Source organism: Grus americana, chromosome Z, assembly GCF_028858705.1.
Source record: "Grus americana isolate bGruAme1 chromosome Z, bGruAme1.mat, whole genome shotgun sequence".
In the NCBI taxonomy this organism is placed as follows: domain Eukaryota; kingdom Metazoa; phylum Chordata; class Aves; order Gruiformes; family Gruidae; genus Grus; species Grus americana.
Genome location: NC_072891.1, coordinates 81,319,138 through 81,344,654, shown reverse-complemented (window position 1 = coordinate 81,344,654; position 25,517 = coordinate 81,319,138). Strand labels below are relative to the sequence as shown.

At 37.6% G+C, this 25,517-nt stretch overlaps 1 protein-coding gene across 3 annotated transcripts in view; it reads left to right on the top strand.

Annotated features, from left to right (window-relative positions):
• Nucleotides 1-25,517, top strand: part of EDIL3 (EGF like repeats and discoidin domains 3) — a 274,546-nt gene that overhangs the window by 116,119 nt on the left and 132,910 nt on the right. For all 3 annotated transcript variants that reach the window (XM_054810468.1, XM_054810467.1, XM_054810466.1), the window contains one exon: nt 19,279-19,407. In XM_054810468.1, the coding sequence (XP_054666443.1) occupies nt 19,279-19,407 (129 nt within the window). The remainder of the gene's footprint in view (nt 1-19,278; nt 19,408-25,517) is intronic.

Here is a 25,517-nt window from a genome sequence, read left to right as displayed (position 1 = left end):
TAAGAAACTCTGCAGACACCAAGGTCAGTGCAGAAGGAGGGGAGGAGGTGCTCCAGGCACCGGAGCAGAGATTCCCCTGCAGCCCCTGGAGAAGACCATGGTGAGGCAGGCTGTCCCCCTGCAGCCCATGGAGGAAGGATGAGGGGGTGTAGAGATTCCACCTGCAGCCCGTGGAGGACCCCAGGCCGGAGCAGGTGGAGACACCTGAAGGAGGCTGTGACCCCGTGGGAAGCCCACGCTGGAGCAGGCTCCTGGCAGGCCCTGTGGCCCCATGGAGAGAGGAGCCCACAGCAGAGCAGGTTTGCTGGCAGGACTTGTGACCCCATGGGGGACCCACGCTGGAGCAGTCTGTTCCTGAAGGACTGCACCCCGTGGGAGGGACCCACGCTGGAGCAGTTGGTGAAGAACTGCAGCCCGTGGGAAGGACTCCCGCTGGAGAAGGTGGTGGAGGACTGTCTCCCGTGGGAGGGCCCCCAGGCTGGAGCAGGGTCTGAGTGTGAGGAGTCCTCCCCCTGAGGAGGAAGGAGCGGCAGAGACAGCGTGTGAGGAACTGACCCCAACCCCCATTCCCCGTCCCCCTGTGCCGCTGCGGGGGAGGAGGTTGAAGCCAGGAGTGAAGTTGAGCCCGGGAAGATGGGAGGGGTGGGGGGACGGGGTTTTAAGATTTGATTTTATTTCTCATTCCTCTACTCTGTTTTGCTTAGTAATAAATTAGATGAATTCCCTCTCTCAGTTCAGTCTGGTTTGCTCGTGACGATAATTAGTGAGTGATCTCTCCCTGCCCTTATCTCGACCCACAAGCATTTCGTTATGCCTTTTCTCCCCTGTCTAGTGAACGAGGGCAGTGAGAGAGCGGCTCTGGTGGGCACCTGGCCCCCGGCCAGGGTCAACCCACCACACTTGGGTTGGGTTTCCCCTTATGGACCTGTGGAAATTGACAGGATAGAGACAATAAAGCAATGTATTTAAAGTGCATTTGCCAAGCATAAGTGCTAAACATCACTGATGTGTAGATTTAAAACCAGTATGCAGCCTTGTATAAGGAGATTTTTTTGATCAAATTTCTGGTGGAATTCTTGATTCCTCACAAATAAAATTGTTCATGGGACATGGTGAGTTTCAAAAAAAATAGAATGGAATTTGTATTGTAAAAATGTGAGACACACTTTTGGCAAAAAATAAGTGCTTTTTCTTGTTCTAAATTTTCTTGCATTTAAAACTTTGAGAATTATCATTTTTCATAGATTTTAAACATTATATATAAAATTATTAAAATCCCAGATTTTGCTTTGTCCTGATTTATTTTGAGGTGAACTCATAATATCAAATTTCTAAGATTTTGATTTTTCATAACTATTTATGGTGGAAGGTAGGAAGGTTCTACCCAGCACCATCTTAGATAGCATTATAGTTGATAATTTAGAATAGTTTGATATTAGATAGTTAGAAAGCAGGTAGATTTAGACTGGAAATGAGGAAGAACTTTTTTACGATGAGGATGGTGAGGCCCTGGCACAGGTTGCCGAGAGAAGTTGTGGCTGCCCCTGGCTCCCTGGCAGTGTTCAAGGCCAGGTTGGATGGGGCTTTGAGCAACCTGGGCTAGTGGAGGGTGTCCCTGCCCATGGCAGGGGGTTGGAACTAGATGGGCTTTGAGGTTCCTTCCAACCCAAACCATTCTGTGATTCTATGATTCAAATATTAGATAGGTCTTTTGTTTGGACAAAGGAATATTGTAATCAATTTTTCATTGTCTTTCTTCATGTCAGGAAATGTTTTCACCATTTGGTACTGCATTGTTCATCAAAAAATAGAAGAGATCCAGCTGGTTAAAGTGCTGGCAACATGTCAATGATTCTCAAAGAACTATATTATGAGTTCAAATGAAAAACATTTGAGATCTTACTGAGATTAATATTTACATAGGAATTGTCCTTATATCCTTATATGCTAACCATACTATATATTTGCCTTAAAAATACTTAACTGATTGTGGGTATGAAATTGGATTTCACAAAGGGTATCTCTTCTTCCTAGAAATAATGCCCTAATAGCCTTCTATTGATTGCAAGAAGTTGAAATTTCAAGTCCTTTGATGATTACCAGAAAAGAAAAAAACAAAATAAACAGACGTGCCTAGCTCGTTGCAATGAAACTTTCCAAAAAGTTCATTAGATATTAAATCTGCTTATTCTCTCACCCTCAAGACCTCAAAGATGCACCTAGTCTAGTCTCAAGGACTTCCAATTTACTGCCTGCTGAACAGTAGCGTCTGAAGTGGTGCCGTTTTGTGACAGCATGCTCTCAGGCTGTCTGTTGGGGTACAATAATTTTGCTGCGGTTTGCGAAGCTATTCTGTCTTACTCTTTTTGAAAAGGAAAAGCATCTTTCTGTATTATTCTAAGGGAAAGGATTTGTGGTTCCCCCAGGGTCTGTAACAGCGATTTACTCTCTTGCTTAACTTGGTTTACGTTTGTAACAATTCCTTTTCTTTTTCTTCTTGAAGTGCATATTTTATTTTTCAGTGCCTCAAGCTAACTTGTTAATTACTTTTCCATACATTCCAAGCAAAATATAAGCTAAATCAGAACATTATATAAAGGTCATATTGAACTCTATTCTGATGGAAATGAGGTTTATGAAGTAAAAATAGCTCTAGATGCCAGGTGGCACTGAAGGCTATTACAGTAGGCTGTCACATTTAAAAGCTGGAAATCTTGCTGAGGTCAGGAATGAAAATTAATTAGTATTTTCAGCCTATCCTTTAGTGAATGTTTGTCCATATATCATAAAAATAACTCGGTTTGGCAAAATTGCTCACTTCTTTTCAGGATTAGACCAAAAGGGTGCTAGGACGTTGAGATTAGCCTGCAGCGCTGGCAGCTTTCTCAGAAACTCATACCTGGGCATTTTTACATAATCTGCATAGTTTTAGAGAGTGATATTTGTGGTGAGTATACAACATTCATCCCAGTGTACAAATGCATGTGTAAGATAATACAGTATCCCCTAAAGTAGCTATTGCTTTATGTCATGAACATTTGCTTTTGGTTGCTCTTCACTTCATGCCTGAACTTTGGGACAGAATTTTTCCATGCCAGGCGCCTGCCTCAGGCTGAACTCAGCCCAAATAGATTCACTATTTCTCATAGTGAGGTTAAGGAAAAAGGTAAAAAAAAGGTGTTCTGCTGCCCATTTTGATTCTCAGAGGTGTTCTACTAAGAAACCGTTCTGCTCCGACACTGGAGCTGGGACATGTTATTTCACAGTGCAGTGTCAGAGGCTGCTTTTATTACTGCTGTGGAAAAGCCCACAGAGTCGGCCAAGGAGATAGGCTCAGTTCACGCTCAATTAGTAGAGACAGCTCCTAACCTAACGGAGCTGAGAAGTCTGCTGTAGGGAAACCAGCAGTGCATACTGCTGTCTGAAGGGTGGGTGAAATCAAGTCTGCGATATCAATGACCAATGTATCTCTGTAGCAAGGAGAGCAGGTAGCAGAACAGATGGAGATGTCACCCTGGAAGGGAAACACAACACCTTTGTGTGAGGCTCCAGCCGTGTCAGCACTGTGTGTTGGTACCAGGTGGGTATCTATAGGGTAGCTTTGCTTAGGTGCTTTTCTATCTGGGAAGCAGTATTCCCCGAGAAGAGGCTTTGCAGGTTTCTAGAACTTGCTTGAACAGATACAAAGAGCAGCGCTAGAAGTTAAGACAGGGTCATGTGAATAAAATAGTCAAAGATTATTATTTGATATTGATTGCTTCATCCACTAAGATGGAGCAAGAACAAACAAGATGAAGAAGAACAGCCTACTGTTCTTGTTGCTCCAGGGATCTCAGTGTACTCTGTTGTTCCTTGAGTTCACTGTACTTCCAAGTAGAGCTGAAGCACAGGAGAAAATATGGCAAAAGGCTAATCATGGCAGAGAACAGATGACAAAATCCTCTCCTGTTAGAAAGGACAGATTTTCATCTGAGAAGTGATGGAAACTGAGATGAGAAATTGCTGAGGGAGAAGGGAGTTGGCAAGCAAAGAAATTAATTTAATGAGTTGTGCATGGGCACAGAGTGAGTGCGTCTGCATACGTGCATGCAAAGGGAAAGGCTGCAGAGGAATGATCTGCATTGGGTTGGCTGCTGTTGGAAGGGTTGTTTCCTTCACACAGGCCATTTATTTCTGATTACTTCTTCCAACCTACTCGTGCTTTCTTGTTCTCTCCTTTACGCTTGTGCTAGCAATTGCACAGCTTTATGTTGAGCTGCATCAGGTGGCAGTTCCAGCTGAAAGTAGCCTCTTCCCTAATGCAATTTCCCCAATAGCGTTCATTTTGTTCAGCTCCTTGATCTGACTTGCCATGTAGTGGCATGCGTGCTCTCAGTGGGAAGGGGAATTTGGTGGAAACTTGTAGCAGAAGTTAGCATGAAGAAAAATAAAATCATCTTTAGTGAGATACTGTGACTAAATTGGATTAAAGTAGGCAAAGATTTCCATTCAGGTATTTGATGAGTGGAAAGGGAGAAAAAAGGAAATACTAATGAAAGCAAAACACACAGGAGTAGTGGTTGGTTGAGGATTTGGAAGCAGGTTAACAAGCCTGATGAAAAGGACTCTATTCAAAAATAGCATCCCAAAGAGGCTTATTTGTCCTTATTCTGGTTTTAAACAGTCTTCTTATCATCGTTAAAGCATTGGATTGACTGTGAAAACGTAAGAATACTGAGGAAAAAAGTTTACTCATTTTCTGTTCATAGCAAATTGAAGTGGTTTTTAGCTACTAAGGGTTTGTAATACACATTTATTCAGGAGGATAAAGAAGTATTGAATAGTGACCTATTTCCAGAATGACTGTAGAAAGATAGTACATAATAGCAAAGTTAAGGACTATAAAGTAAGTGTGCTCTTAAAGATGCTAATTATATTTTACATGAACAATGAGCCATACCCTTCCATGATAGACACTGTAACCCAAATAATACTCATTAGTGTGAGGTTTTAGTGCTGTCATATATATTATGAATGCCAGTTCTCGCAGACATATGAATTTGAAATCCTCAATGCTGCCAGTTGTGCATTTGACACTAAATTGTACCATGACGGTTTGGGCAGTAGTCTTCTTTTTGGACAGCAGTGCAGCAGCAGCATGGGTACATAGCATCTCATCCTGATTTCCTCTTCAGGAGTGAAGAGTCCAGTCTATGTCAGTCTTTGCAGTCAAAGAAAAGAAACACAAACATAGTAGAGGACGAGTCGTCCCAGTAAGTTAGATACTTTAACCAAAAAGAACAGTTATTCCCACATTTTCTCTGTTTACCACAGAAGGAGTGTACATGGTTAATGTCAATTGGAAAGAAACTCTAAATTTAAGTAAATCCCTTTTTCTGGTTTCTACAGGAAGGACCCACAAGTGGATCTTGAATTTGTGTAGCCTGGTATCATGGTGTGTATGCACATATGAGTATGCACATATTTGTGATTTTTCTCCTGAGGTTTTTAGGACCTCACCTTTTGTAAAGTGGCTGATTTGCTGTGTTTGTAATTTGTTTTTCTTCATATTCATTTACGGTATCATTATGGTATTCCAGGATATACATTTAACACGTTGAATGTTCTGTGCTTCAAAGATTTTGAGCCTACAAAAAGCTACATCTGTGTATAACTGTACTGACACAGGTTTCTAAAGACCAGGCTGCAAATAATTATAGTTACATAAAATAAATAAGAGTGGCTGTGCTGAGATTCCCTGAAATCTAATGATCTTTGAGGTGGAAGTTGTACGCTCTTGCTGCTGACTACCTCAACATTTGTAGATTCTGAGCAAAGTTAACCAGTATGAATCTTGAAAGTACCCTGTACCATTGATATGATTGTAGTCCTCCAGTGTCATGCTGGAAGAAGGGTACCGGAAAAGCCTTAATTTGAGAATATCATAAAATCAATAGATAAAGAAACAATAGCAAAATTAATCAGGTTACAAAGGAATGGAGAGGTGTAAGTATTACAAGCTCATACTGTGTACTGTCCAGTCCTAGGGCAGCTGGCTGCAATAAGCAAGATAACGAAGGAAAAAATAGTATTTTAAGATTAAAATCAAGAACAAATTGCTCCTATATGTTGTTATTATTATTGCTCCCCATGTTATGATGTTTAACAGCAGGATGAATGGGAAATATCCTTCTCTAATAACTCTCCTGGGGATGACTCTATAGCATAATCTCTATAATTTTACAAGTTGGCTGACATGCTGAAACAGCCAAGGAAAACCTTTAATGATAAGGATAATTTCAATCATGTATCTTGTATGTTTATTGTTCTAGTAACTTCTATCACTTCATATCTCTTGTTCTTAAATAAATCTATTTTTTAAATCCATAAATCCTGTTTAGTAAAAAGCAAGCAAACACACAAAAATCTACTCTGATTCTTGGTAATCTTGCACAACAAAAAAGTGTTAATTCTTACAACCAGCATCCTTGTCCTACCTTTTCAGTATCCTATTGTGTAAGGGTGTTAAAGAACCTAGAGATGTGCCTAATCTTAAGCAGGTTGGATAGCTGCTAAAGCAAGAAAGGAGGAGGTGCCAAGGAACGCTCTCTAGCATGTGGCAAAGTAGTAGAGAGCATGGCTGAACTGAGAGAATATGGTGCTTCTGTTAAATTCAGGCTTCTTTGCAACTGATTTTATAACCAGGGAAAGATGTGACATTTAGGATCATTTTCTGGTGTAGGTGCGTAGGTTGCAGAAAGGATATAACAAGGAAAGGTTTGTAGATACAGGTAGTATGTTTTATTGAACCAACTGATAGGTGAAATGGACAGGTGTGAGTTTTTCTTCATGTCTGAAACAGCAGTATTTTAACGATCATGATCATGGATAAGCATAATACCATTATATTGCTGTGGATTTGTAGTGCATCAAAGCCCAGGAAGTGTTAAAACTGTCAGATAATTGAATTATCCGTAAATGGAATTAAGTGCCCTGGAGAACCCAGGGCAGGGTTTAAAATAGAGCTGAGGTGGGTTGTTTTCTCCCATCTGGTCTTTCTTATTATGAATCTCTGTATCTGATGCCCCATTCCTCTCCAAATGAGTTTCTTCCTACATTACACTGTGTTTACTGTTCTTCTGCCTACTACTAATCCCCCCAAAACCCCTACCAAGTAAAAAAGCCCTGCTATCCCAAACTGTCTTGACTCTGGCTTCAGCCAGTACTATTTGCCAGCAAGGCATCAGCTAGCTGGACCCTCTGAGTAGCTGTATCACTGAGGTGTTGAGAAGATCTTTAAGTTTATCCTAGCTTGAACAGGGAAAAAATGTTGAAGGAATATTTGGCATTTATATTTTAATAAACAGTCACAGGTTGCCTACCAATAACACTGAGGAAGACTAAACAGCCCTCTGTTAAACGTATCATTGAAGCAACATTACACATGAAATCCAGGTGTAGTTCTTATCATAAAGAGAACATACATTGCTTTAGGGGCATAGAAATATCAAGCAAAGGCTTAAGTGAGTTCACTCAGACAGGGATGTGAAGATTTCTGCAAGCATGCAGCAACTTCTTGGGCCGTTTCTTGCAATAACAAGTATCTCCCACTTCATTTACATCATTTACAATTATCGTTGTTGCTCTAATAGGCTGGGTTTCCATATGCTAATGGCCATTTGCCAGAGCCAAGATCTCCCTTTTTTCTTTTGTCTTAGCAATTGAATAGATTTTTTTTTTTATTGTATATTCTTTTGAAGCTTTTACTACTGCAATTACAATGCATTTCATTTTTTCCCACTGTAAGTCTTTTAGATAAACAGTATTTTACCTTGGAGCATGAATGTCCATTATTAGGCTTAAAGAAGGAATGACATGTAGTATTCACCTATCTTCTGCTGTATTGTGTAATTCTATCTATACAATTGTAGTGTTTAAAATATTATTTTGGAAACAACTATTTTTTTCTCTTTTTCTGCACTTATGTAAAACTATTGACTTCAGTTGTACTGCTTATGAGTAAATAATATGTGACCTCAAATTGTGGCAAAAATATTTACATAAGATCCACAGTACTGTAAACTAATAAACTGCCAAATGAAAATTATCACTACGACTAGGAATAAGTAAAAGAGCAGAAGTTTTCACAGTCCAGTCCAGAAGTGTATGTTTATTACTTATTCAAGATACAACTTCCACTAGCTACCATGGGAGTTGTGGTTGTATGACAACTGTTCTGATAAAAATAACAATTATGAAAATGTAGCACACACCCATGAATGTCTAGTTGTCTGTTACTAAAAAATGTTAAAATGAGTTGTACCCTTATATACTTTAGAAGTTATTTGAATTATGTCAAATAAGCTGAGAAAAGTCTTGCAATTCGTGAAGTTTTATTGAAATGGCTAGCTACAATGAAGAAGCCATAGCCCAAGAACAAAAAGGTCTGAATATAGATTTATATATTCAATTTGCCTGCAGTGCTATATTTTAACATTGACTTGCAAAGCATGAATTACCACTCTACAGCAATATTACAAGTCTCTCTTACAGTTATTCATGAATTTCATTAGTTTCAAGCTTTCTACAGCATTTCGTTCTGTTAAAACTGCAGAACAGTATTTATTTATTAATATACACTAAGGGAAAGGGTGACAATATTTCAATATCTGATTCTTAATCTTTCCATATTGACCTGGAAATTCTCAATATTCTTTTTTTAATCTAGCCTCCTAGATGAGAAAACCATTCTAATAATTTTCTCTGCAAAACAGTAATACTGGGCATTTTTTGAAACAAAATACAAATCAATGATCCTGTCAGGTCAGTGTTCTGCTTTAGCCTCCCTTGAGCCAGGGCAGGGACAGAAGGTGTAATGTAACATATTTGTCATCAAGTCTTGTTTCTATCTAAATTTTTGGTAACAGAATACTGGCAATAAATTGCAACCTGTTAAGAAACTCCAAATAAAAAATTTGCTTCAAACTGTTTAAGTCACGTAGCTGGGGTTCTCCTCAATGAAAATGCACATTACATCAGTAAAGTAGTGGGTTTGTTTTCATAGCATGTCCTATTGGTCTTATTCCCTGTCATTCAGAACCTAACTGCAGCATCCACATGTTTCAGCGAGACGACCTTCTCTGTGCCTGACTCCATTCCATCAGCAGATGCGTAGTATTATGGATTCCCTTTCAGGAGCTATATCCAGCTACCAATTAGACTAGATTGGAAAGAGAATATTAACATGCACTCAGGTCATCTATCCTGACGTGAGAGGAAGTTAATTATGTCTCGTTCGTGCCCTCATCTTTTGAAGTCACTCAGATGAATATGGCCATCATTATGCCTCTGTGCAGACTTGTGGATCTCGCGAGCCAGGGGAAAGTTGGATGTGTCTGACGTGCTACCTGTGCCACAGCTGAGGGTGGACACCAGAAAACAGTGTGTGGCTCAAGAGGAAGCCTGCTATGCCATTCCCTAAAGGAATATATTTGTGGCCTCGCGAATGCTGCAGCTTACGCCCCAGCCCTTGCACAAGGCTTTGCCGAAGGCAAAATTTGCCTGTGCAGAGAACTGTACTTGAACAACAATAATGACACCTGCATTGTGTGAGATAACACAATGAGTTAAAGCATTGTTTATCAGAAAAGACTAATCTCCAGTATTGGTGTGCAGGAATTAATGCCATTACCCACCAAAACCAATCAGTATTTTCATCCATGTACAACTAACTGCATGCGAATCACATTAATCAAGAGCAGTTAATGTGTATTTGTGGATGTAGCTGGTGCTAAGGAAGTGGGCATCCACTGGTTCTACTGTGTATCTTAAAAACGGAAGGCACATAACTGCAAACATGAGTTGTGATTTTTAAATTGAGATGATTATGCAGTGTGTGGTTTTCTGTATTGGCAAGAGACCAGCATGAAGCAGGAACGGGCTGGGAGGAGAAAAGAGAATGATGATTGAGCTAAGAGCGTAAGAGCTGGAGAATAGTGACAAGATCTGGAAGTCAAAAGGGATTTAGGGTAGGGTACATGAAATCGTAAGGGTTTGATCACAGATGGAAAAAAATGTAAAGAGGAAAGGATATGTTTCCTCTGTCCTACATCCTAAGGGAAATAAATGACTGGAGTGTAAGTCTTGTCTATTTCCCGTGGTTTCTGCTGTGGACTACTTTATGCCTTTTTGGACTATATATATTTCACTTTTAGTAATTCTCTTTCATCACTTTTTAATAATATTTCATGTCCTAAGGATAACCACCCTCTGAGATTCTCTTTTGCTGTTTCTGTGTCATTAATGTGATGCTAGTAATTAGGACCTGACTCATACAAATATGAATAGCATAAGTTTAGGCTGTTGCGGTTTTTAGTTCCCACTGGAATGCTCAGCAAGAGGACTGACTGGATTTTAATCTATTTGCTGTTATAATTAAGGTTCACATAATCTTTTCAGGTTTTTTCTGTTTTCCAGTTATTAGTGGAACATAGCAAAAAAGGATGAGAGTCCTGATCACCGGCAAAGTACGGTGAAACAATGAAAACTGACATCTTCATATATGATGACAAGAATTATGATGATGATAAAAATAGCATTGTTGCACAGAAATCCCAAATGGCAGTGATGCTCTGCGTTAGGGATCAAACTATGTATAATTTCCTTATTGCTGGGTATATTTTACTTAAACTACAGACCAATGCTCTAAATATAGAGATGGATTTGTTTCAACTATATAGAGAATGGATTTGGAGAGTTTATTTTAATGTAGAACCTGTAGACATTAGTGTTGTCAGAACTGCACTTTCGAACTAAATCTTTCAAACATCCCAATCTATAATAATTCTCCAGATATTTTAACATGCAAAATCCTCCAGTAAAATTTTTACAAAATACAAAATTTTCTGTTTGTAGAGGTTTTTTCTGTTTGATGTGAACCAGAATGAAATGAAAAAGAGATTTGGAAAATATTTTTCACTTAAGTTGGAAAATTAATCTGGATTTAACAATGATACAAAGTAAATCACCAAAAATGGAGTGAAGCAACCAAGCCCCCACAGTTGGGTCAGCAAGTGGGAGAAGTCAGTGACAGTATCATCTAGGAAAGAAATAACAATGGTGCTGCTTGAGTGTAAAGTTAGAGGAAGAGAAAGAAAAGGCCCTGAACCTGGATTTTCTGTAAATGAAACAGGTATTCTTTGGGAAGATAAAACCCTCCTGTGAAAGGTCATGTAGAGATGCAGAACAGATCTCACATTAATTTGCTACAGTAGGTTTATGAGATAACTGGTGGGGGAAGAATACTGTGGGCTTTATTCAGAAACATATATGTAGGTGATGAAGGCTGTAAAGAGCTGAAAAACAGCATTGAAAATGGGGAAAGAAAGTTCTCAAGCTTGGAAGCTGAGGAGTAGGAGGAGAAATAATGAGAGAGAACTTGGGGAAAAATGTCTTGTAGCACACTCAACACTTTATCCGGCTTTGGGAGCATTTTCAGGTCTCACTCTGTGTAGTATCACTACATTGCCTACTACGCAGACCATGCCTCAAATTTGGGTATAATCTGTCATTCTCAGTTGATGGAAGGGTTAAGTGAGAAGGTTAAGACTATTTAAGGAAAGACACCTTATAGCCATCAAGTTTAAACAGCATCTTGCCAGCAAATATTCTAGTTATTTAGTTCAAAAATGTTGGAAGGTGGCTGGACAATCAGTTTAAATTTCTTCTCTGTTACAGAATTCCGCAGAATAGAATTAGAGGGAAATGTGCAGAAATGACCTAAAGCATTTTGCACTCAAGGGGTGAACCTTAGCTTTTGCTGCATCCAGATGGAGACACCTTGATCATTATAATCAGCATGCTCCATTTGCTGCATTAAAAACAAGATAAATATTTAATCACAGTGCAATTAAGTCTGGATCAGTGCCATTAGTTTATAATGAATATATAGTTAGATAGAATCTAATACAGTACTAATCCACTTATGAGCTAGGCTGAACAGTTTTGTTTTTTTTTTAAAGCTGGTATTTTGAGAATGTTAATGAGATGAAGGTGTGTGTAACTGCTAATTATTTTTACTACTTTTGTGCATTAACTGGAATAACATATAGGAATCAGTTAATATTATCCATATTCCACATAAACTGTAAATTATGTTCTGCAATGCCTATTCTTTTCACGTTAAAATAACCAAACAAGTAGCAAGCTGTAGGTATAATAAATATTTGTTGATACAAAATTAATTTATATCCTAACAGCAAAATAGAGTCAACAGTGGCAAAATTCAAAAGGAAATTGCATGAAATATATTGATCTGTAGGAGCTATTATTGCTTGGTTTGAGTTTTTTTCTCTTTGTTTTACAAAGTATGCTGGGGAAGCAAGAATTTCTTATTACACTTTGGAAGACTTGAAGGATGAGGTAGTTCAAACTACATCAAGGTTGACTTCCATGGGTTTTAGCTAAACTGAGAGACTCCTTTGTTTGCTTTAAGTCATGTCATGATGCACCAGTATAATGGAAGTTGGAACCTAAAATGTTTAGATGTTTATGTAAATTTTGAACCAGAATGTTTTTTAAGGGGAAAAAAAAAATGATGAATAAGAAAGAGCAAATACTGGACTACAATGTATTCATTCATTACTGGAGATGCTTCATACTTTAGTGGCAGAATGTGCATGTTTACTAGAAGAAACCATTTTCATGATTACAGCCCCTTCTGGCAGAAGGTCAATAGCACATCTGCTCGGAATGCTGTATTTAAATGTCCTCAAAACCGCGCACTGCAAAGCAGGCAGCTGAGATGTAGCTATAGTTTCAAGCAGTGAACACACGTGCTGTTCTATGGCCCCAGCGACATCAGGAGCGTTCTTGGGAAATGGTAGTTTTCTTCTACATACAGGTGAAATCTACAAAATTCTTGAGCACAAACTTAGTCTTAATCACAAAGGTGGTGCACAGGCTTGAAGTACGTGTACTAGTGAGACCTAACTCCCTACGGTGTGTTGCTGGGATGGATATGTCATACTTGTGTGTTTGAACCTATAGACAGGCTGAGAAATAAGTGCGTCTTTTGGCATGATTTAATGATCCCCAGAGCTCAGCAGATGCAGGATCGTTTTTGTCGAGCTGTTAAAATGGTGTCTGAAGTATCACAACTCCCACATAGATACGCAGCTGGGGACATTCAAAACCAGCTTCTGTGTCAGGTAAGCCTTACACAATCATATGAAATTAATAGGCAAACTAGTAAATGTGAGGAAGATCAGAGACCTGCAAAAGCTTTTGTTATATTCCTGACCTTTTTGTGCAATAAAGCAGTTTTCTGTCAGAACCTCTAGGTTCATTCCTGCTGGATTTGAATGCTCGTTTGCATGTCTCTGTGGAAGACCATCCCTTTTGAATAGGATTATGTTATATTTTGGATTTGTGTCTGCCAATCTTTGAAATCTATCAGCTCACATTTGAAGGGGGATATCTTTCAAAAATCCATTTAACTGAGTTTTTAAAAGGATGATGAAGAAAGAAAAAGATCAATGTACTTCTGAAAAAGAAGTGGTCTCTCATTTGTGCACATATAGGTGTTATAAATACAATTTTCAACTGTATGGAGAAAACACACATATTAGAAAAGAATGTCAGATATAAAGATTCAGAGATTAAACTCGTCTCAAATATTTGTAAGATATCTAATGCAGATTATTAATTACTCCCACTGCAGGATTCTTCAGCTTTCTTCTCAGGTTGCAGAAACTGAGGTGCATCAGGGATAGGGTGTTGGATTACCTGGACACTGAGCCTAATTCAGTGTGATAATCCTTAACTTCATCATGGGAAGGTCGTGCCATTCTGCTAGCTCCAGCAGCAAGATTAATTCTTCTCTTCCCATAAAGATGAAAGAAGTCATATGTGCCACTGGATTTTTTTGTACTTACTCATTTCAAAATGTAAGAGCTCTTGCTAAGTGAGCTCTGTCACAGCTTATTTTGAAGACTTTGCTTTGGCAGAGGAAGCATCTACAGTGTAATGTATTATCAAAACATAGGCAGGGGGAAGACTTCAAACTACTGATGTTAAAACTGTGTGAGAGAGCTCTGATGAAGATTTCAGCTTACCAGAGGGGAAAAAACCTATTTGACAGACATTCATGTCGAGCCAAAAGTGACTAAAAAAAGGTAGTGGTATGAAGGCAAGCAGCTAGAGAGTATTTTTATTTTACAATAAAATGTAAAATCATTTGATACCTTTTATTAGTTTGATGATAACTCCAGTATTTGTTTTGATGGGATTTGGAGCTTACTATATCATCAGAGTAACATTGTCTATTAGTCCTACTTCAGTAATGTTCCACAAAATAAATGAAGCAATTAGCTTTGTAGCTAACAGTATCTTCATCTGGATGTATATCAAGGTCAATATCTAATTTAATATTTTTCATTGAAGTTGCATTATTTCTACATGAAGAGAAGATGGATAGATAGATACATCAAAAGTGTTAACATTTCTATTGCACTGCCTTTAATTTTACCTTTTTAAAATGTGATTAATTGGCATGTATCACTCCATTACTCCATTAGAGTATTTTTCTTTTTTTTTCCTCTTTACATTTTTCACATTCCTCCTTTAATCTTGTCTTAGCAAGAAATGATGGGGTTGGATTTTTTATCACCTTCCTGTTTTAGCACAACAGCAAGCACGCTTTTGAGTATGGGGAATCAGACTTTGAGGAAGATGTGACTGACGTAGAGTTCTTGTTTAACTATGTCACCTGTAACTGCCTGGTGTTTCTGAATGTCTTCCCACCAAAGCAGCAGCAGATTTTATATTTGACAAAAAATGTTTACGCTGCTTGGTGGAAGCATGAGAAATGGCTTGGTTTACAGTAGACTATCACTGAATTGAGTGGTAATGGAAAGAGTCATTGGCGGGGGGGAGTTGTTTGGCGTTTTTTTCTTCCTGTTCCAGCTGCTATTTCAACTATTTTCTCATGTCTTAGCTTTTGCTAAGCTAGTGCTACACAACTCCACTGCTAGCCATTATACTTCAAAGTTGGCCTTTGTCACATTTTTAAAGTCCTAGGTGAAGATTTATCAGAAAAATATCTGGCAAAGCGTCTGTAGATTTCTTGATAATGCACCTCAATGCATTGTACAAAATGTGTTCATTGTGTCACTGAACTTCTGCAAAGGTGCCCTTCTTTCAGACAGGCATTGTGTCTGTCCCTTATGAAGTTTGCACTGGCACTGCAAATGAGCTCATATATGGCTCTTGCTGTCTGCAGCTGGGAGGGTTGCAGTGCTTCATCAGCAATGCACTGGAAACAATTTTTTTTTTTTTCTATATTCTAATGCATCCCGGTCACTTAGAGGGGACAGTAATTAGTGTCATACCTCACATGTACAGATACAAACCAAAGCAAATGAAATGTCTTAATAGAGACTAGAGTTAGTCTACCACCAGAGTAACGCTACCACCCCCTTCTCAGGGAGGACACTGTATGGGCATCAGGTCCTCAGCATCAGCCCTTTTCAGGTTCAGATCCCTTCCCACTGCACTGTGTACCTTGCTTACTAAATAATTGAAATGAGAACAATCGGAATTTGAGGTAATGACATTCACATAAACATCATTAAATGTGCTTTACAATTCTCAATATTTCTAGGCTTCTTTGGTTTGTTTTTTTCTCAAAAATGGAAGACCATGCAAAAAAACCAAAAACAAAACCAAAAAAGCTCAATATAAGACTAGGTATTTTTGAAAATACATTTTCTCCAGATAGTCGGGGAAAAATGTAGAAGGGTACTTGGACACTTTTTTCTATTACTTCAGAAGAATTTGAATATCCTACAAGACAAAATGAAGTAACAGTTTTCCTAAATAGGCTAATTCACTCTTTGTATATATTATCATTGTCAAGAATTACATTCATATTGGTGAAAAGATGTTTTCCTTACTTTCCTGGCTTTTCTTGCTATAGACAAACTAATGGTTTCTCTCAACGATGTAATTACTACTTCAGTATTGCATCTTTGTGAACTTTGTTTTTATGAAGCTCTAGTTGACTATACTTGTCAAAGAAGAAAACAGATAACATGATTCTGCCTTGAGCCCCTTTGCAATCTACTGAGGATGTATTTGTTTGATTCATCTGTCTCTAAAATCTCAGAGATTTTAGTAAGAGCATCTAAAAAATTTAAAACCTGCTATGCTTTAAGTTAACTTTCAATATTTTCGCAAAAACAGCATGGGATTTCAACTGAATAACAGAATGATGTATTTTGGAATATACTTATTATGTTGGCTAATACCACTGGAACTGCACAAAGAAGGACTCAAAAGAGCAGCAAAGTGAATAGATCTATTACTTTGAGTGCACAATTAATCTTGTTGACATTATTTTATATGAACATGGATAAAAATGCCTGGAAAGCATACCATTGAATTCCACTGCTCATTAATATTGATCAAATGTTGTTGTTCTCTTTGTGTTGGAAGCCACTTAAAGATTACCTGCAAAAGTATTACAGTGCTATTGATTTAAAAAACCAAATCCCTGAACTCCACTGTTTTTTTTGAAAATCAGTTGCAAATCTGGGGGTTTTTATTCTTTTGGTAAAGAAGGATGTTTTTGAACTTGCTGCTATAGATCTAAGTAACCGAGAATATTAATCAGATTGTCAGGGAATTAATTATCCAGCATTCAATACAAAGTTATTTAAAAACCTATACATCCCTACTGAAGTTAGTTGGGACCTCTCATCATCTGGCAGCAGTGCCTAGTTCTTATATACTATTTTTAATGCTTAAATATAATGATGGCAGGATTAGGGCCCAGATCCTTCAAGACACTCGAATGTGCATACTTGTATCAGGGATCATGTAGACTCAGTAAAAAAAAAAAAAAAAAAATATATATATATATATGCTTCAAGGTTCATGCAATTTAAATATCCTGAAGTTGTGTGAACTGAGAGTACGCTCCTCTGGAGAATTAGGAGAAACAAGGTATGATGATACAGGCTTTTTAAAGTTTCAATCATTCATTCTTTTAGAACACAGTTGAGTCTAACCCATGTCCTTTTTAGGAAATGAATGTTAACTAGTGAAAATTAGTTGATTGTTGTTTACTAGTTTCAGTGCATTTAATTAGGATGTTTCATTGCTCTCAAAATTATTTTGAACTACCAGTTTCTATTAAGGGAAAAAACGCAAACAACAACAACAAATTACTCAACATTTAGATGGAAAATACTGCTGTTATATGTCTGTGACCAAATAATGACTATAATCAGGCAAAAAAAGTGTTCATATTGTTAGTGTGGTGGTTTGTTTGTTGGTTGCGGTTTTTTATCAGTAGGAAGACATTGCAAAAGACTATGATTAGTTAGAAATACTGGCATGCACTAGTATATTTATTACAGTGCACCTCAAATGACCTTTTAAGCCTTTGTACTTTGGACTGATCTGAGAAAATGCAAATTCTAAAGAAAATCAATGAAAGTATGCTGAACATGTGCTTAACAAGTCATATGGAGAAAGCAGCAAGCAAAATGAGAAAGTAATTATTAAAAGATTTATTGTTCTTGGAAGATTAGAGATCCACTTGCATAGAAATAATTAACATATGAGGCTACCTGTAGGTACTCCCAAACTGCAGCACTATGATAGAGAGTTGAAAAAAAATACACAGCTCAGATTCATTGGGAGACCAAAAATGCAAATTATTAAACATGTTTCTTCCCAAAATATTACAGAGGAGAAAAAACACGAACAGAAGCTGTGATACTTGAAAGCCATGAGTCTTCCTAGACCTGTTAAAGGAGTGATATATGTTGTCTGGAATTAAGTATGTAGTGCACCATTACAGAATGTGGATGGGAAAGGCAAAAAAGGCAATAGCTCGTCTTCTCCTTTTCATCTTCATGATTTTTTGCCTTTTTTTACTACTAATTGCATTTAGATTAAGCTGCTATATATTCACGTATTTTATTTCTTAGTTTCAGTGAGACATATCTCGTGTTTAATGATGCACACAAGCATAACTTCTGCAGGATTGTGTCCTGGAATAGGCTGATGACATAAGTTGTAATAGAAATGTGTACATGGATAGTTTCTCAAATTGCTATAACCACCCAGGCAATTATGACTGGGGAATGTGTTCTGACATCCTTGTCATTCTGCTAATTTTTATCTTTTGTAAATTAATATTTTCTTAGAGAATGCAGTTTTCACTAATGTGACATTCTGAATGGATGCTGTTGCTGTGAACATCTGTCAAATCTTGGGTTTGTAACTGAAAACATAAACTAATAGGCAGATCTTCAGAAACATTAAAGTTGTAGCTCTTTTAAGTTTAAATCATTCAATACCCAGTGGTGATTGTCGGTAAATTATGCTGTGGAAATAAGTTCTTTTCTGATTTGGGGTTTTTGTTGTGTTTTTTTTTTTTAAATGCGATTTTAAGTAGGTGATTAATTATGACATTGCAATTCAATAAGTGAAGATTAACACCTTTATGTGCACATGGCAAAGGTTGCAAATAGCATACTGTATTTTGAATTCACAGATCTTTTCACACACAAACTTGCATATGAGGCTTTCCAATCAATGATTACCAGTTCTTTAAAGTGAGATTGGAAAAAAAAAATCATCAAAATGCTAAAGTGTTTTCTTCTGTTAGGAGGTATGTTACAGGTAGTATTAGTAAGATAATGAGATGTAAAAGGCTTTTAACATGTGCTGTTAAATGAATAAGCTTTAGACTTCATTTCAAAAGGGTGGCGGTGTAGCTGCTACATGTTAGTAGCTGCCAACTGCCTACCCAGCTAGTCACATATTCAGAAAGTCACCCAAAGCCACAGCAAAGACCTCTTCAAACTACTAACTTGACATGTAGTGATTATTCAGGGATATTGTACATGTCACTCTATACATGATAGGCACGTTTGATTAATACATATTTCCTCCATGGTGTAAAAGTTAGAATGCCTGTTATCTTTAATAGGAGAGCAAGATTTAGCTTCTCTGTCTCCTGTCTTCTCTTACATTAAAAAATAATGTTGTGATTAATGAGTAGTAACACGCTTCATATTTTTTCTTGTTCATAAAGATCTGTTCTGGCAAGTTATCTGAACTAAGTGAAGGGTATATTTTAGTGCAGTAGTGGAATATGAAGGTCTACATAAGAGATTTTATTTCTTTATTGAACGCATATAAAGGACTGAAATTATTATGGTTGTTGTTATGTATGTATATATTATGTGTGTATATATACTTCTCTTTTTTTTCTCCCTCTCTCAGGACCCTGCCTTCCTAATCCATGTCATAATGGTGGGACATGTCTAATTAGTGAAGCGTACCGAGGCGACACATTCATAGGATACTTTTGCAAATGTCCAAAGGGATTTAATGGGATTCACTGTCAGCACAGTAAGTTCCACATGATAACTTTTATTGTGTTTATAGATAGGAGCCTTTTTATTGCTTGCAATTTTGAGGATTAATATTGGAACTGGTTTTCTGAAGTATATCAGTCTTTGCCCCTTATATTATGAGCAAGCTAATACTCCTGAATACTACTGCTCCCTTCAGAAAATTACCTTACTTCCAACTTACTGGAAACAACAGTGCATAATTTTCTACACATATTCTAGAGCATTGTAAGGAAAAATAACCACATTTATCATGAATTTAAAAGAAAAGGATATTCAAAATAGTAGGGATATCTTCTTATCTTAGAATTGTTTATGTGTTTGTTTTGATTAATGCTGGACAAAAGTGGAAAGAATAACTGAGAAGAAATTTGTGAATAAATACGTTTTCTAGACCTTTCTTTACCTATGCATTTACAAACTATGAAGAAATGTTTTGAATCATGATACATTCAAGGGTAGAAGTTCCAGAATTAAATCGTTTGTACATTTAATCCTGTTTAAAATACAGTATCTGGACCTCTTTCTAACAATTATCATTTATTTGAAGAGTTTTCCCTAGTTTTAGATCATATTGGGAACAGCAGGTTGGTATCCTAGTCTTAGCGTGCGTAGTTACAGAACTGATAAGTAGCTATATGGAAAAAGAAATCTTGAGATTTCAAGAATATATAGGGATTATATGTAGGAATATATATAGGGATTATATAGTACGATCTACACTTCATCACCCAAAAATTTAAGTAAATGGATGTTGTGTTTTTTGTGCTCATACTGAAAATTACAGGTCCATGTTTCTCCAATTAATGTCATGAGAAGTTCTGTGTCATCAAAACCAATTAGTAAGAGCTATGCATGTTCATCTGCAAGTGACTGATTAGATCATGTTTAACCTGTAAACGTAATCATAGAATCATAGAATGGTTTGGGTTGGAAAGGATCTCAAAGCCCATCTGGTTCCAATCCCCCTGCTGTGGACAGGGACACCCTCCAGTAGACCAGGTAATACACATTTTCTATTTGTCACTTAGATAGAAGCTGTTTGGGGGGTTTGGGTTGGTTTTTTTTTTTTTCATATGTAAAACTCATTTAGAACAAGTACTTGCCTAAGGAGAAACTCATGTGCCAAATTTGTGTTTTATTTTGTGCAATAAAGCACAACATGGTTCTTGAAATCTCATGTTATGATGCATTTGGAAGATAACTGTTACTCAGTTAGAAGGTTAAAATCTCAAACAGTCAAGAGTCCAGTTCTATTTGCGCATAAAAGATAAATCCACTAATTCAAATCGGACTGAATAAGCACTGAATACAGTCCACCTTAATTAAGTGGTCCATTTAGATACTTGTCTATAATTTGAATTGTCAGGAACCAATACAGTCCAGCTCAAATAACTACATATGTTCATTATGGCCCTTATATACTCAATGCAAAGGGTCTCCAAAGACCTGAATATGGATATTCAATTTCATTAACTTTGCCCACACTCTGTCTCTCAATTAATTATGTAGGTAACGTAGGCAGTCTCACTAACTTAATCTAGTTAAATTATGTGTCTACCTCTTCCCCTGGGAACATGGAGATGTTGGATATTATCCACTCCTTTGGGATCTGTTCCATCTAGCCCTGATTCTGGGGATGGCCATTTAGTGGAGCTGATGGCAAGCAACTGTCATACTGACTTTCTTTTGTTTTAATGGTCATATCATTAGAGCATTCAGTCAAGACGGGACTGACTTAATCATGTAATCGTGATGGCAAAGGACAGTCGTTGCCAGCCTTTAAACCATATAACCAGGAGTTCAAGAGTCTCAAGACCAGGAGAGCAGGCAAGATTATGTCTAGCTGTAACTCAAGAGTTATACCAGCTTAAAAATTGTACCTGGGCTAAATTGTGAGTGCAGTACCTTGTGGTTCCCAACCCTGTTCCTGGCACATGCATGTGTTTAGCACAAGTCTACCACCTGATAAATGAAGCAAAAGTAATTGGAGAGTGGAAAGAGAGGAAGCTGTACTTTCATCCCTGTGACTGCTGTAAGTGAGGGTACAGGCAGACTGCTTCTGTGTGCCAGTCATATAGAGGAGCTCACATGAAAACATCCTCATGTGGCCTAACATTCTCAGGCACGCTCCATCATGATACCAGTCATACAGTCAACATGTGATGCACAACGCTTCTCCCTCCATTAAATGTCAAAGAGGTGACCTTTGTTAAGAATGCAATGAAATGAATAACACCACAAATTTTCATCAAGCAGAATGAACGTGTAATGTGCTGTCTGGAAAATATCTCTTGTTACCAAATCCATGAAAAAAAATCATACAGTAGTGCATTATGGAGTGATTCATCGTAGTAGTTTGCTCGTTCCCCAATATCCTTTTAAAAATACCCAGGTATGTAACAGTTAGCTAATGATCCTGATAATCAGTGACAGTGTATTTATATCAACTTCAGAATAAAACAGAGCTCTCACACAGGTGATTCAGATATACTGTGGGGAGACTAGAACTCAAGAAGGCAGCTGAAGTGATTTGATATAAGACAAGTTTATGTGAACAGTTACTCTTTGGAGGAAAATGAAATTCAGTCTTTTTCAGATAATCTGATTTAAGATGTGATAATAAATGATATACAATATATAGGTGTTCAGAGGGCCTCTAAGGATGTCAGCTATGAGAAGCAGTGGAGGAGGTCTCTGCAATCATGAAGAAGTATGGGACTTCCAGTGGTGGACTTAATATAACTTCTATATGATATCCCTTTAGCTCAATTCACAAAGTTCCTTTGATACAAATTCATCTGCTTCATAAAGTTTAGCAATTCAATTCTGAATCCACTGTAAATCAAGTAAGAAGTCTGTTAAGGTGGTTCTATCATAAAAAGGTAAATTAAAATGACCTCATTGCAAGATACATGTCTTCACCTAAACTGTTAAGATTTCCAAAAATCACATTATACTTCTCTTGTACAAGGTTTTTTATCTTGGATTTCCTTCACGTCCAGTATTCTGTTGCTAAATCAGTTAAGCTAGGTGATTGATTTTGCAGTCGAGATACATTCCCAAAGCTGGTATTCTGTCATTCTCATCAACAAACATCCTGCCAATATTTCTGAGATTCCTTCACTTTTTATCCCTGTAAATAATTAATATGTAAATTCTAAAAGAGATCATTAACAATTTCACTGATTGTATATTCTAGATTTATTGCAAAACTGATATTAATTGGCAATGGTTGTCTTAAAAGTTTCTGATTCCCCAGTGGCAAAAGAGGAAACAAAATTCCCCATTTCGGGACTCATAAACTAACAAATGTTTGGATGGGAAAGTGTACCTCAGATAGAAACCTGGGCAGATTTTTTGTGGCAAAATCCAAGAACAGTATGTTCTTTCAATATTCCTCCGTTAGTTAAAAGGCATTTACTTGTCTGCTTGGTATGAAGATTCTTCCCAAACCCTGTCCAGGTTGCAATCTGTCATGCTGTTAATGTATGGCAATCTGGCTCTCAAATGTGCTATTGGCAGTATCTAGCGACAAGGAGAGAGGAGTTGTTTGCAAGGACTACCTTGAGGCAAGGCAAGTCTGCCTACAGTCTTACTACAGTGAGAAAGCAGCTCTTCCAGAGAGTAACTTAGAGCACTTAAATTCCTGAAAATAGCATACAACTCATGCCCAGGAAGACTAAGGTGTATTCTGGCAGTGATGCTCATTCATAAGAGCAGGAAATAATTTTGTTCTTTCAGGATCACTTTGACTGAAAGCTATGTAAATACATGGCCTTGTCATTCACCAGAAAGCAGCATGTAATCTTTGGGTGCATTATCATTCCCTTGTCTTTAACCATGGATTTCAAAGAAGTCAATCTTCTGAGATCTTTCTGGCTTTTATTGAAAAAGGCCTGCTGCTATTCATGAGCCAGTATCTGTTGTTACACCATTATCAACCTCACTAATCGCTCTTCATATGACAGATGAAAATACTGCACAAATAGTTGCTGTTCAGATAATTGCTGCCTTCATCTACACATAGAGGGATTATACTGTCACCTATTAAAACAGCCTAGAAATACAGTTCTGCAGAACAAGTCAAAATCCATGGAAATACCAGGAGACTGAAATGAACGGTATTTCCACCAAAAAAGCCCAATCCATAACATTGAGACATATAGACAATATACATTATTGTGATTATCAGACAGAGGTTGCCTGCTGAAAAAATAGGAAACTGAGGCATTAGTAACAATATATGTTCAAAATGCCGGTTACTGGCTGCCACTCAACTAACTGAAATGACACAAAGATCCAACCAGAAAAAGTTTGAAAAAGAAGGAGTTCAGATTTAAGGCTTTGATTTAGATGTGGTTTTATATTCTGAGAATCATTAACTCTGTCAGCCATAACTAAATGCCCTGCACTCCAAGGCGAATAAAGGTTATTAATCAAACACATTTAATAATGTCAGCAAGCCCTTCCCAGTATTTGTACAGAGTTCTTTCTACCTCCCCTACCATAGATGGTCTGTGATATTCACATCTGCTACATTGATGACTGGGAAACTACACAGGTGGGGGCCATGTGGCAGAGCATCAGCTCACATTTTGACAGTACATTGAGGCATCATCTCAGCTACCTATAGGGCAGTGGCTTTTCCCTGTGGGGCTTCAACTGGAAAGGCCAGTGGCCGTGCATTTCTGGCCAGTTGACATGGCGCATAATCTACAGCATCAGCTCTACCAGCAAATTCAAATCCTAGTAACTTTTCCAGCTACTAAGAAGAAATACATGTGAAGAAGCTACAGAACATCCTGTGGCATGTATTTTGTTTGTTACAGTGGGTGAGTGTTCTTGCTGAACCATTCCTGGCTGCAGTTTGGTGGTAGAGCACTCCAAAAACCATTCCCCACAGGTGGTTTTCACACAGCCATCTTGTTTTGGAGGCTAAAACCAATTTTATCTCACACAGATGCAGCTTGTTCCAAGCCAGCCACCCCCCTAGCTGAGTGGACAAATTTAATGTACTAGGGTACATACAGTTGCATCATACCAGATGTTCATCCCATGCTTCTGCTGATAAACACTCATTATGGTTTTTCCTTTGTGGAGAAATATCTGTTTGGGCAGTTCTAAATCTAACCCAGGTGTTTGTTTTTGTTTTGAGGGGAGAGTTAATTTTTACTGAAATGAGCTGTATGCATACTTTTAACAAATTATATTAGCAATAAGTTATATAATGGAGTAATAATAAGCCATATTGTAATAGCACTAGCAAGTTACATGTATAAGTATGTCCTAGGGAACTTGTATGTCTAAGCATTGTTGAGCTGAAGTCTGAAAACTATTCCCATGTCTGACCAGTAGCTTAGATAAGAAATTAAGGAGGGAGAATATACCACTGCTAATTTGAGAATCTTCTAGAATTTCACTTAATTAAAACAAAAGAGAAAGTGGGCAATTTGAAAGACATCTAAGAGAGATCACCAGTAGAGAATAAAAAAGCAAATAGCCGGTAAAGGCTATTGGAAGAAAAGTCAACAGAATATCATTCCTAAAATGGAAACTGCGTAAGGGAGCAAAAAGGGGAGCACAGAAATGGCAGAACCACTAGACGTGGGAGCACAGAAAACGTTTGCCCCATTCACAGAAGTCCAGGAAAAATTTTTTGTGTAACTGCCCAGAAAAACAAATGCTCTAATGAGGTAAAAAATTGTGAGTTTGTCAGTTGAAAACAGAGAAAGTTTTGATGAAGAATCTTCTTACAAATGTGTGGTGAGATTGAACAACAGTGACAATAATTTTCTTGGGCTATTGGAAGTAGGGGTTTGTTTTTCTTGAAATCCAAATAAATATCTTGGTTAAAGCAGTAAGTGACTGAGATAAGGCTACCTGAAGCCCAGAGAGAAAAAGCATTAAACACAGGTAGTAGACCAAACCTGGATACTTCTCAAAAAGGGTCAAGACATCATCACCATGAAAAGATGGGCATAACTTGAAGATGTTATTTAATTCTGTAACAGCCAGATTGGATTAAAATCCTGGGTAGGAAGTAAAATATCACCTCCAATTTTGCTTCACTCTTGTTAGCATTTGCTTATATAGCACTGTTTATTC